The sequence below is a fragment of the Diabrotica virgifera genome, chromosome 6 (genome assembly GCF_917563875.1).
Source record: "Diabrotica virgifera virgifera chromosome 6, PGI_DIABVI_V3a".
In the NCBI taxonomy this organism is placed as follows: domain Eukaryota; kingdom Metazoa; phylum Arthropoda; class Insecta; order Coleoptera; family Chrysomelidae; genus Diabrotica; species Diabrotica virgifera.
In genome coordinates this window covers 147,844,195-147,858,577 of record NC_065448.1, presented here as the reverse complement: position 1 = coordinate 147,858,577, position 14,383 = coordinate 147,844,195, and the positions used below count along the sequence as shown (strand labels likewise).

Genomic DNA, 14,383 nt, shown 5'->3' with positions numbered 1-14,383 from the left:
CCGGCCTTAATGAGAATTTACCATTTCCAGGTAAAGAATTAAAAACCCTCATCTATAAATACAATACAAGTACGACTGAAGGCGAACGGTACCGATCGATCGGTAACGATCATAAGTTCTATTTAGTACTTGGCGATGGCAACAACGCTGTCGTTAATAGAATTAAAATTCGTCGTTATTAAAATGTTAGAATATATATACGTGCTGCCATCTACTGAAAGAATTGTTAAACGTTAGTTCTTATGGTCGCCAACAATTTTGACTGGGGCGTTTACATACCCCCTAAAATCAAAACATGAAGTGAAACGTACATCGATGTGTAGTATGGGTCATTCAACGAATATACGACTCTCTTGGATAATCTCGACAACGAATATTTTATGTGCAAAATATGAAGAACGAAAGTAAATTGAAAATTACATTTTTGTTTATTGGAATAATCATTAGAGATATTTACTTTCGTACTTCTTATGTTGCACAGTAAAATATTCGTTGTCGAGATAATCCAAGAGAGTCGTATATTCGTTGAATGACCCATATCATTGATACATAGTGTCAGTGGTAATAATTACGAAATGGCTATTATCCTGTGGACATATTTTATAAAGTTGTTTTATTGAAGTGTTTAATCTTTTTTCACTATTGAGGAGATTTATGGACTCAACATTAAACAGCTTAAACATCATTCCGACTATTACTAGTATAAAGATAAATATATAACGGTATTTAATAAATTTAAAAAAACGCAAAAAGTTAAACAGTAATCTTGAAAATAAACAAATAAGTTTTCATTCGACAGAACTATATCCACACTCATAAATATTGTCACGTTTGCGTCAAAAATATGTATAGGTACTTACCGAAAGTGCGTAATCAAATTAAGAGAGGAGAGTAGTTAGTCGTTCTAGCAATAATTATGTTTGAAAATAAATATTACAATAACCTAAGTATACATATAGAGACTAAAAGTTAAATAATCTGAAAAACCAAATAAACAATAAATTCAAATAATAACCAACAAATGCGCTAATGTCACTGTCACTTAAAATCGTAAACGTCAAAATTCATAGTAAACAAGGTATCAACGACATGCCATATTGTTTATCCTTGTTTAACTTATTGTGGTTTCTATGGACAAGCGGCTTAATTTTGAGATACTAGTTTCTGCGAGTAAAAAAGATACCTACTCTAAAGTCACAATCAAGATGCAGTAGAAATAAACAAACTAGGACGCGTTAAATGTTACAAGGGGCACTCCCGAATCATAATTTGGGATTAACAATGTACATACATTGTAAATTATGATTTGGGAGTGCTCCTAGTAACATTTAACGGGTCTTGGTTTGTTTATTTCTACTGCATCTTGATTGTGAATTTAGAGTAGTATAAAAAGTAATTCCTGAATAATTTCGTGCATGGGAAAAGTTGTGGAAGCCTGTAAAGATGGTATGATTATTGATGAAGAAATTAAAATAACCTGAGATATGCAGAAAACACAGCCATATTTACTTTTTACAGACCTTAGCAGATACATTACAAGTACTGAACGAAAACCATCACTAATATGGTATCAGAATGAACTCAGACAAGACAAAATTCATGGTTATTACAAAACATTCACGAGACAACGAAACATGACATATTAAATTTATTAAAATAGAAAGCGTAAACAGGTACAAGTAGTATCGGAAGGTTACATAATTTTAGTTAAATTTATTTTTAAACTTTACTTAACACATTCGCGGACACTCTGTCATTTTATACACGGATTCTTATTGAGTAAATGACTTCATATGCAGTCATGACCGCGAATGTGTTAAATTCGTTATTCTTTTTCTCATGATCATCTTTCAGTGCGTCACAGTTTTTCGATTTCTTTCTAACGCATTAAATTGTATGTGACAGAAAAAAGGCACGTCCGTGATTACAGACACTTACAACATTTATTCTAGTTATTCTAGTTGTCGATAGATGGCGCCATAATAAAAAAATAATTTTTTTTAATTAGATAATAATATTACAAATATAATCTGTATAATTTATAAGACTATACAAATCAAAGAAAATACCATTTTATAAATGCAAGAAACACATTTGATTTGTTTTTATTCCAAATTGCAAATAAAATGTGACAACTGTCAGATTTAACTAAAATGTCATGTTAGAATAAATGTCATAAATGTGTATTATCACGGACTTACCCTTTTTCCTATCATTTGTTACGCACTGAAAAATGCTCATGAAAATGACAATACTTACCAAATATGGGCTAAAACAGGCTGTGGTACACCCGATTGTAAAAAGACATCTTTTATTTCATGACCAGATACAAAACCATCTTTGTCTACATCGCTTTTAATGAATAGAGCATCCGATATTTCCTTTTCATCTTTGGAAACTACCCACGGCATAATTTGTTGTGTTGGTTTTATAGACGGTGGTACCGTGGGTACCGTCGGAGGTAATACTTTCGGAGGTACGGGTGAAATCGATGGAGGTATGATTGAAGGAGGAAGATCGGGTTTGATGCCATCTTTATTGTTAATTAACGTACCAGTTCTTGTTTTAACTTCAATCAATTCAGGCGGTAGGGTATTAGGAATAGCGTATTTCTCGAGAGCTTTATAAACTAAATGCATGGCCTAAAAAATATTTTGATATTATTAATTTCTGAAATGAATATTCTATGTGTTTTTGTTAATATTTGGCTATATTAAGAAGAAACAAAGAAAGTACTTAAATACACTCCTGGTCAAGAAAATCCAGACACTTGCGTTTTGTACGTTTCTTTAAATTATATAGGTGTTAAGTGGTTTAAATGGGGAGGAAGTAACCACTAATACAGTAGATTCCCTCTATAACGAGAACTGAAATGGCAGACTAATTACCTCGTTATAAGCCGATCTCGTTATATCAGACAACAATAATATTGAGCATCCTTTTGAATATGTAGTTTTCTAAAACATTAACTTTCTATAGTGAAGCCATTCCTAGCAATAGAAGATGCTAAAAATATTGTTTGAATGGCGCTTTTAAAAATGAGTCGGTTGATAAACAGGTAGAAGTTAACAGGCGGTCGAGTTTATTACATCACTGGCCTCCATAAGCACACATATTTTAGGCTTTTCTCTATACAGGTAGCGGGTATTTATTTATAGGCATCACCGCGCCAAAAAAAGTAAAGAAACATGTTGTTCGATCTCATTTTCCCTCGTTATAACCAAATATGCCTCGTTATAAAGGTGTTATAGTTCAACAGAAATTTCATGGGACACCTAACGTATCTCGTTATAAGCGAAACCTCGTAATACCCGTGTTATTTATAGAGAGAGTATACTGTAATATAAATCGTTTATTTAGACAGTAAAAAGTAATAATAGGAAAAATAAGTAACCCAAAATAAAGTAAGAAGCCACGCAAAAAAATTAACATTGCTCGAAAATTTAAAAAGAAAATATTAAATTTTAATTGCGCATGGTTGGCTGTTGTTCTTTAGGTTTAATACCGGGTATTGTCTCCCCTACATCTACGGTGGATTTTAGTATGGCTAGGCATTTTTGCAATAAGTTGCTGAATCTTTTCTTGCAGCATATATGTTCCCATTATTCATTCAACGCTATTTTCAGTCCTTGAATCGTTTCTGGCAATGGCTTCCTCTTTTCAATCGCTTTTTCAAATGTTCTAATGGATTCATGTCAGGACTACAAGCGGGCCAATCCAAAAATGGAATTCCGACAGTATTTAGGTAATCCATGACGATTCGCGCAGTATGTGGAAGCGCATTATGCTGCATAAATAAGAAATTTTCTCCAGAGAATGGGGCCTAGAGGACAACAATGTCCTCCAGAACCTGACGTGTGTATCTTTCTGTTGTTAGAGTTCCATGTTCGGTGAAAATTAATTTGGAGCGTCCCTTGAAAGTAATACCCGCCCACACTGTAACACCTCCATCAATAAACGGCGTTCTGGGTGAAATAAAGCAAGGTGCAATCATTTTCCGGGTCTCCTCCATACACGTGTCCGTGTCGAGATCCCAAGCAAAAACGGGACTTTACAACACTTCATTGCTGATGAAAATATTGCAACACTTCATTGCTGATCTAGTCTAGTCTCCGTGATCATTTGTAATCCTGTTATCTCGATGGGCTGCTGTTAATTTAGGGCATGCTACTGGCTTATGCGAACGTAAATCACTTTCAAGCAGGATCCTTCTTACAGTCCGTGCAGGTCTCCTCCATATGTGTTTTCCATTTGGCCTTAAGGACCAGAAGCACTGCATAAATTCCTGACTGAAAACAATAATCAAGAAGAATCAATCAAATTCACCATGAAAAAAAAGGAACACAATTCACTTCCTTTCCTGGATGTGCTGATCACCAAAGAAGTTACAGAATAATATGCAACCAAAGTGTACAGAAAGCCAACCCACATCAACAGGTATTTAAATTTCCACTCAAACCACAATTTAAACATCAAAAATGGAATCATCAAAGCATTATATGACAGAGCCCAAAATAGCTGATCCAACATAAAGGCATTTCAAGAAGAAAAGAACTTGCTAACTAAGGTCTTAACAAAAAATGACTATCTAGTGTCATTTGTAAACAAGGAATTCCACAAGATAGAAGAAAGAAAACAACAAAACAACACAAGCAATACAGCTGCTTCCAAAAAACGGACTCAAGGTTGACAACAATACCATATGTTGTCTAATAAGGGCTTATCAGAAAAATTAAAAAGGATAGGGAATAAGCGCAACATAACAACAACATTTAAAACAACCAACACACTCAAATCCATCCTGTCCAAAACCAAACAGAACAACACACAGCACACAGGAGAGGTCAAAGAACTGCATCTACAAAATACCCTGCAAGACAATTAAGCGTCAGGATCAACGAACAAGAAACATACATCAAAAACATGGGTTTCGACAAATCCCAGATATGCAAACATGCCTGGGACAATGAACACAGACCACAGTTAGCCCAGTAAATAAACGGAAAATACGGCGATACCGTGTAATTTTCAGGGGCAACTCCGAATTGCATGAAAATTTTAATATAGGTTCTACTAACCCTCCACTTCAAAGTTGAATTTGTGCCGTTGGTTTCTTTTACTTGGGGGGTGACAGTCACCCCTTCTCGGGGGGTGAAAAAACATACGTTCAAGATAAGCCTGGAAATGTATAAACTGACTGATTATAAGCAACTTTCGTTCTATAGAGTTTTTTATGTAAACCAATACTTTTCGAGTTATTTGCGATTGAAAATGTTTATTTTTCGTAAAAAAATGCATGTTTTAAAGCTGTTTTCACGTATAACTCAAAAACTATTAGGTTTTACAAAAAAGTTATTATTACCAAAATTGAAGACAATAAAAAATTGAATACACTGTTTGATCAAAGTACTAAACTAATGTTAATTCAAAGTGAGTTATGGGTAATTGAATGTATATTTTTTTCGACGAGTACTCAAATCTAAGTATTCAAGCTTAAATAAAGGGAAAACGATGCATTTAATAAAATGTACCTGTTAAACACTTATCAAAGTACTTCAGAATACCTAACAAATGAGCTCCAGAAGAAGTTAATAGCATCAAAATTAAGCAAGCTATGATGAAACTAAGGGAACCCTTTCGAATTTTTTAGGAAAAAGTGAAAAATAAAACATACGCCATTTCCACAAAAAATAAAATTTATAGTAATCCTTACAAAAATTTCTTTGTATTAGCATAAGTAATGATTTTAACAATTTTCACCGGTTTAAAATGCATATTTTTGAAAAAAAAGATATAATTTAAAAAAATCATAATTTTTAAAATTATCGTCATCTTCATTTTCTTTTGATAATAACTATAAAAATACTCAATATACGTAAAAAATAGTAAACAACTAAATTTTATTTTTTTTTTCTATATAAAATATTTTACCATTTTGCCATTTCTGTAGGGTGAAAAATACCCGAGATAGAATCGTTTAAAGCTTAGATTTTGCTGCGAGAACCATGTAACCGTGGCCATTTAATATTTGATTTTTAGAAAAGTAAGGGGTCCAAAAGATTAAATTTAACGCGTTTTAATAGCCTTTGGAATTACCTTACAAACCGTTTTTGGTTCAACCTGATATCGTAAAAATTAACGGACTTATTAAAAAAAACGATAACATTTTTTAGAAAAATTTTTAAAAGATGATTTTTGGAGCATAAATTTTAATGCTATTAACTTGTTCGGGATCTCATTTGATAGATATTTCTAAATACTTTCACAATGGAAAATGGTGCATTTTATAACATAAACTTATAAAACATTTAATGTTTTATAAGTTTATGCTATAAAATGCACCATTTTCCCGTAATTTAAGCTTGAATACTTAGATTTGGGTACTCGCCGAAAAAAATATGCATTCAATTACCTATAACTCACTTTTAGTTAATATTACGAGGTTTTTTTAGTAAGGAGTTTATTTAATTTTTTATTAGCTTCAATTTTGGTAATATTAACTTTTTTGTAAAAACTTATAGTTTTTGAGTTATCTATGAAAAATCGGTTAAAAACATGCATTTTTCTCACGAAAAATTATAATGTTTGATCTTTAATAACTCAAAAAGTTTTGATTTATTTTAATAACTTTATATAACAAATTTTGCTTAGAATTCGTCCCCATATCTAATTATGGGGTTATTTTTAATAAAATAATTTTCACCTCAAGAAGGGGTGGCATCCACCCCCAGGGTAAAAGCGTAAGTTGGCACCATGTCACCTTTGTTTCTTGAGGTATCCTCTAACCACTCACCAATTTTCATGCAAATCGATGGAGGTTGAACGAAATCGGAGGTAATAGCTCATATCCACCTTCAGTGACTCCACTATCTCAGGATTTGAAAGAAATGAATACCATTGGAGCCGAAAGTTTGCGCCTATACGCGAAGTTTTTTCACAATGTTGAAATGAATGAAAAAAGTCGATTTTTTGCATAAATGCATAAATGTAAAAAAAGTAAAAATTTCGATAACCACGAGATGCTACGCCTTTTCTATCAACTTCCCCCAAATATTCCAGTTAAAAATAGTGGTAATTTTTCTATTTTTAAATGCTTCTTTTCCTTTAGGTAGTATACACACATATCTTTATTAGACCACTCATTAGCGGTAAAAAACTGTAAAACCGTGGAATTTTTAGAATCAATACCGATTTTAATGAAAATTTGGGTTTAAGCTCTGTTGATACTCTTCTTCAAAATCTACCCTATGCCGAACTGCGCTTTTGCCCTGGGGGTGAAAACAACCCCATCTAGGGGATGTTTATCATCCATATGTTAATCAAAATAACTGCAAATCGATAAAGTGACCAATTCTGAGTAAATTTTGTTCTATAAAATTTTTTTGAAAAATTGACACTTTCAAAGTTATTTGCGATTGAAACTATCCATTTTTCATTAAAAAAACTCACGTTTTATAACTGTTTTTCATGAATAACTTAAAAAAATTAATTTTATAGAAGTAATCATTAAAACCAAAATTGTGGATAATAGAAAAACAAATAGATTCGCGTCAGAAAGACCTAGGTAAACCCAATAACGACTGAGTTTTTGAAGGATGGTTATTTTCGAAGAACCTCGAAATGGAGAACCTTCAATCTCAAATAACTCGAATGTGGTGCAATTTTTTCGGAAAACTTAGAAGACAGCTTTTAAGGTTAATTAAAAACCTTTCAAATAAGCTCTGACAAAAGTTTTTTGCATAAGAATTGACTGACATATGACGAAAATAAAGTCGATCTCTGCTTAAATAAGCCTAAAAGTATTCATGATACAAAGACAAAAAAAAAATCAAAATTTTCAGTAAAAGAAATTCTACATTTAATATCCGAAACATTTTTTCAACTATTTCTTCTAAACTAAGCATTCTAAACCGTTCAAATCACATGGATCGTATCAACTGTTAGACCAGGGCGCATCTGTAAAAATATTAGTACATTTGGACGTTGAGAGGTGACTCAAATTTTTTTGCAGACATTGCTTGAAAATAAATCAAATAATAATATTTGAGTTATCCTCCCTCTCAAAAAGGTCCGGAACATTGTTTAAATAATCAAAATGTCAAAAAATTAAGGAAAAATTCGATTTTTTTCTTGGTGTTTTGATTATAACTTTAAAAGTATTCATTTCCGAGAAAAGTTGTACTGACATAAAAGTTGCGTAATTAAATTTCCTACAATATAGAATTGGTTAAAAATTTAAAAAATAGTCACCCTAGTTGCAAAATAGCAATAATTGCGAATAAACCATACAAAAACAAGTATTCGCATTTTACGTTTTTTAACCATTTATGCTACACTCAGGACCTTCATATTTCACCCAGAAAAACTTTATGATACAGTAAAACAATACTGTAAATTTCATCAAGATCGGTTCAATATATTTTGCAAAATAAATTTTGCAATCCAGCTTTCGTAAAAAAAATTCATTTTTTCAAAATGTTACAGGACTGAAAATAAAGCAGATAGCAAGTTGAAAATTTTTTTTTGCTTATAGAAGTGTACTGTACCTTTCATTTGCAATTTTGCAAAATTAAAATCGATTAACACAACGGCGTCAGGAATTTTTTTAAATATACATTAATTATTGGTGTTACGCGCAGGACAGCGGATAGTTTGCTCTGATTGGGCATTCCAATGACCTTTGATAATGATTGATACATTTTAATTTTTACTACATTTCGATATAAATAAATAAATTTGTTTATTGCAAAATAAAAACACATACTCTATCCTTTGAAATAATACTTTTATTAGCAAAAACTTTCTTTGTTCATATATTTTAACTTAAAAAATAAAAGTTTATTATTTTTAAACATATGCAATTGTTTAAACAATATTTCACAAACAATAATAAAATTAGTTTGATTTTTGTGGAATTAAAATATTAAAATACAACAAAATATAGAGTAAGAAAATAATATATTAGATAAAGATTGGAAGAAATTTTGGTGGAAATCAACTTGTGTGAATCGAACACCGCTGTCCTGCGCGTAGCACCAAAAATTATTGTTTATTTCAAAAATTTTCTGACGCCGTGGTAATTAATCGATTTTAATTTTGAAAATTGCAAATGAAAGGTACAGTACACTTCTATAAGCAAAAAAAATTCGACTTGCTATCTGCTTTATTTTCAGTCCTGTAACATTTTGAAAAAATGAATTTTTTTTGCGAAAGCTGGATTTCAAAATTTATTTTGCAAAATCTATTAAACCGATCTTAATGAAATTTACAGTATTGTTTTATTGTATCATAAAGTTTTTCTGGGTGAAATATGAAGGTCCTAAGTGTAGCATAAATGGTTGAAAAACGTAAAATGCGAATACTTGTTTTTGTATGGTTTATTCGCAATTATTGCTATTTTGCAACTAGAGTGACTATTTTTTTAAATTTTTAACCAAGTTTATATTGTAGGAAATTTAATTACGCAACTTTTATGTCAGTACAACTTTTCTCGGAAATGAATACTTTTAAAGTTATAATAAAAAAACGAAGAAAAAAATCGAATTTTTCCTTCAATTTTTGATATTTTGATTATTTAAACAATGTTCCGGACCTTTTTGAGAGGGAGGATAACTCAAATATTATTATTTGATTTATTTTCAAGCAATTTCTGCAAAAAAATTTGAGTCACCTCTCAACGTCCATCTCAAAACAGATGCGCCCTGGACTATGTACCTAAATAAAGTTAATTTCAAGTGAGACGCTATTCATTTCTATTAGGATTGCAACGACGAGGGTTTAATTTTTACATTTCAAAAAGGAAAAAGCAGAGACCGACTTTATTTTCGCCATAAGTCAGTCAGTTCTTACGCAAAAAACTTTTTTTAGAGCTTATTTGAAAGGTTTTTTAATGATCTTTAAAAGATGTCTCTTAAGTTTTCCCAAAAAAATACACCACATTCGAGATATTTGAGATTAAAGGTTCTCCATTTCGATGTTCTTCGAAAATAATCATCCTTTAAACGGCAATAACTCAGTCGTTATTGGGTTTACATAAGTCTTTCGGACGCGAATATCTTTGCTTTTTATTAGCTATAATTTTGTTCTTAATGATTTTTTCTATAAAATTAAATTTTTTTAAGTTATTCATGAAAAACGGTTATAAAACGTGAGTTTTTTCAATGAAAAATGCATAGTTTCAATCGCAAATACCTAGGAAAGTGTCAATTTTGCAAAAAAAAAATTATAGAACATTTACTCAGAATTGGTCATTCTATCGATTTCCATAGTTATTTTGATTAAAAAATTTTCATCCACTAGATGGGGTTGTTTTCACACCCAGGGCAAAAGCGCAGTTCGGCGTAGGGTAGATTTTGACAAAGGTTATAATTGAATCGTTTATTTCAGAAAGGGGTCAAGTGACAAATCTTGACAAAATGAGTGCAAAAAATTATTTTTTTTTTCTTAAACATATTAACAAGATACATTTTTAAAAAATACAACACTTTTTGACAAATACTTCAGGTTGTCAAGTAGAATTTTTATTTTATATAAAGTGATTGTTTGTTGAATGTAAACAGTGTGTAAACTTGATTTTCTCAAAAGTAGATACTTGTGACTTGACCCCTTTCTGAAATAAACGATTCAATTACTACCTAAATCCAAATTTTCAAGGAAATCGACCTTGGTTCTCAAAATTCCACGAGAAAATGGCTGTTGATTGGACTAATAGAGTATTTTACAAACACTACTCATATGTAGTGATGTAAAAAAACGTGTTTTTTTTAATTCTAAAAAAAAACGAAAAAAAACAATAAAAAACGTGTTTTTTTGTTTTTAATTGTTTTTTATTAGTTTCTCAACGTAATATTAACAATATCAATATTAGGAGTTGTTTGTAAGCCTAAAAATCACCCAATATTTCAATATTATATCCAAAACATCTAGAAACTCAGTGTTTGACGTTCCTTTTTAAAAAATATTGAAACATTAAACCCTTACTGCCTTTATCTATTATTTTTTTACGTCGTTGCTTTTGGGGAATCACCGAAATTTAGCAGGACGCTCGTATTCGTTGGCGCTGAGAAAACCGGGGAATTACCGATTAGCTTTTGCAGGTGTTCTGTTGTTATTTTGTGATTTACTTGCCTTGTGCCGGAAATATTTGTGTTTAGTGCTTATTTAAGTGTGTTTAAATAAATTAATTATTGTTAATTATGTTTTCTGTGTTTTATGATAATAAATTATTTGTTACCTATTGTAGTGACATTAGTGACAAAAACTGAATGTTTATAATGTCTTCGAATTCGAGTTCTTGTTCTTCGCGGGAATCACGGGGAAGGAAAAGTTGCAAAGTAAGTTCCCTGTTTAAAATGCTAAAAACACAGAAAAAAAAACTCCTCAAGTAGAGTGTACTTTTTGTACACTTCAACTATCAAAAAATGGGACACGTTTGTTGGAACATATTCAAAAATGCCTAAAATGTCCAGAGGAAGTTAAAATAAAGTATGGAGTGACGGAGAGAAAACAATGAAACATTGGACTATTACAAACAATACATGAAAAAAGGGAGGAAAAAGTTAAAGGTATGTACCAAAGCTCTAAAAATATTTCCAAATTTCCCTCTTTTTTATTTAGTAGAAATTCCTAAAGATAACCTTACTTTACAGACTTATTTTTAAATTTAATAAATTTGGGAATTTTATTTACAGAAAAACCGAAATCACAATCTAAAGAGGTGTCCGCATTCATGGATAAAATGACACCTGAACAAAAAGTAAAAGCCGATGAACTGCTTAGCCGGGCTATCTATTCAAGTCAAGCACCACTGGCTTTAGTAGAAAATATACAGTGGCAGAAGTTGTTTAAATTTCTCAGACCTGCTTATCAGATACCAACCCGACACCTTGTATCAGGCCCACTATTAGACAGTGAGCACCTACGTGTAAAGGCTATGGTTTCGGAAAACATTGGTAAGATTTAAGTTTTACCATATTTATTAAAATTTATTGTTTCGGCCCTTACTCTGTGAAATTCTGCGTAATAACAATAAATTAAATATTTTTTAGAAAATCCACAAATTACATTAGTTTTAATAATAATCTAATACGGTTCCAACCGGTTTCGATGCCATTGCATCATTACCAAGGAGTGTTGTACAAAATGATGTAATTTGGCATCGACTCCGGTTGGAACCGTATTAGTTCATTAAAACTAATGTAATTTGGAGAATTTTGGAATTTTTAAAAAAATATTTAATTTACTGTTATTATATTTATTAAAACATTGACAATATATAGGCGAGCCGCTGTAAAATTACCACTGAACAACGTACTACGGACGAAGTTTAACAGGAAAGACCTTGAACAGCAATCAGATGCGGTACAGTGTTGTACCACACCGTCCGTCGTATATATTTCAGTAATTTTAGAACGGCCCGACTTTAATATAAGTAAACCTACATTATGCTAGTAGGTTAAAAATAATTATCTCTTTACTTTAAGCTGGAGCACATTCTGTTGGACTAATGGTGGATGGATGGTCCAATATTAGGAACGAGGCTGTCCTAAACTTTGTTGTAACAACTCCAAAGTCATTCCTTTTTAAAATTATGCCCACAGGCACTGCACCTCATACTGCTGAATATATGGCAAAAACCCTTGGTGCAGTAATACGTGAAATCGGTCCCCGAAAGGTATTTGGTATAGTCACAGACAATGCAGCAAACATGAAAGCTGCTTGGGCCTTGATTGAAAATGATTTTGATAATAACATTTTTACCTATGGATGCTTTGCTCATTCTCTTAATTGAATATTTACCGATCTCAAAAATTTAACAAGTCTGAAATCGTTTACTGCCGAGGCTGCTGCCCTTACAAAGGCCATCCGACAAAGCCACATATTATCTGCGTGGGTAAAGGAAAAACAAAACGAATTAAAAATAAGTTGCAGTCTTAAACTCCCAGTGCCTACCAGATGGGGATCATTAGTTCTTTGTCTACAATCATTGCTTGCTAACAAACAAATAATAAAAAGGATGGCTATCAATGAAGAAGTTGAAAAGGCAGTAAGCAAACACCCATCTTTAAAAAAAAATGCTCTAAGCGATATATTTTGGGACCGGGTACAAGGATTCATTATGCTTCTGGAACCAATTGCTAACACAATTACCTCTGTAGAAGGTGACACACCAACGATTTCAAAATGTCTGCATTTATTTAAAAAAATGGTTAACACCTCATTAGAAAATGTCACTAAAAGTCCATTGTTTGTTATCCAAAGAGGAAGCAGATACAAGGGCAATTTTTGAAAATCGGAAGAAGTTTGCTATTTATAGTGTTCATTTTGTAGCTAACCTTTTGGATCCAAAATATCGTGGCTGCGAACTTAGCTCAGATGAGATGGTAAATTTTTTTAGGTTATAGTGGGTTTTATTTATATTTATATTAATTTTTTTATTTAATGTAGACTGATGCGACAGAAGTCATATACAAGGTAGCACAGAAGATGCCAGATGTCGATGAAGCAGCCGTCTTAGCTGACGTTGTCAATTTTATTGCAAAAGAAGGACTATTCAAAAAGGCTTTTCTATGGAATGAGGACACAATTGCAGCTATCAGCCCTATTGCCTGGTGGAGTGGTCTTTGCTCAAATACCGCACTCCCCAAGTTGGCGATTCGTTTTCTAGAGTTGCCAGCGACATCAGCAGCATGTGAAAGATCATTTTCTTCATATTCGGGAATTCACACCAACAAGAGAAACAGGCTGACCAATACTCGAGCGTCAAAAATCGTGTATGTGGCTCATAATTTAAAATTAATGGCTGAACTACAGCCAAGTGAATCATCCAGTTCAGAATCAATTGCTGGCCCTAGCTTCACAGTCAATCCTGCATTAGAATCTGAACCGGAACCAATGATAATATCCAATTCAGATCAGTCGGAGTCTGTCTTTGAAAGTGATGAAGAGGAAGCTTCAGAGTCTGAAGAAAATGCAGATAGCGACGGGACGGATCAGTGTTCATTTAAGGGATTCGGTTAATTAATTGAACCTTTTCAATCATTAAGACGTTGTTTTTTTTATTTGATAAATTTTTATTACTTATTTTTGCTTTGATTTTGCAAGTTAACGAATAAACTCTTGTTATTTTGTTTATACCCATGGTCTTTTTATTTAAAGGATTTATACGAAATTAATTATGAAACGAAATAATACTTATTTTGTTATAAAATTATACAGAATATTATATTTATTATATGTTTTTGTCATTAAATAAACTGTACCCACTTAAAAAATCAAAATAAAAAAAAACGAAAAAAAAAAACAAAAAAAACGAAGGCTTCGTTTTTTTTGCAATAAAAAACGTCAGCCAAGTAAAAACAACGGTACCGTTTTTTATTGGTTA

General features: G+C 31.8%; 2 protein-coding genes across 9 annotated transcripts in view; one reads left to right on the top strand and one right to left on the bottom strand.

Moving 5' to 3' along the window:
- The window catches only part of LOC114339223 (epidermal growth factor receptor substrate 15-like 1), a 190,712-nt gene that overhangs the window by 91,379 nt on the left and 84,950 nt on the right, over window positions 1-14,383 (bottom strand). For all 7 annotated transcript variants that reach the window (XM_050654104.1, XM_050654107.1, XM_050654105.1 and 4 more), the window contains exon 6: window positions 2,260-2,642. In XM_050654104.1, coding sequence (XP_050510061.1) covers window positions 2,260-2,642 — 383 coding nt within the window. The remainder of the gene's footprint in view (window positions 1-2,259; window positions 2,643-14,383) is intronic.
- On the top strand, window positions 11,500-13,068 carry LOC126886942 (uncharacterized). Of its 2 annotated transcripts, XM_050654113.1 has the most exons (3): window positions 11,500-11,564; window positions 11,691-11,951; window positions 12,483-13,068. In XM_050654113.1, exons 2-3 carry the CDS (start codon window positions 11,729-11,731, stop codon window positions 12,788-12,790), a joined length of 531 nt encoding a protein of 176 aa, XP_050510070.1. In that variant the 5' UTR covers window positions 11,500-11,564; window positions 11,691-11,728; the 3' UTR covers window positions 12,791-13,068. The 2 variants fall into 2 exon arrangements, with proteins under 2 accessions (XP_050510070.1, XP_050510069.1); XM_050654112.1 differs by lacking the exon at window positions 11,500-11,564 and having other exon boundaries at window positions 11,631-11,951.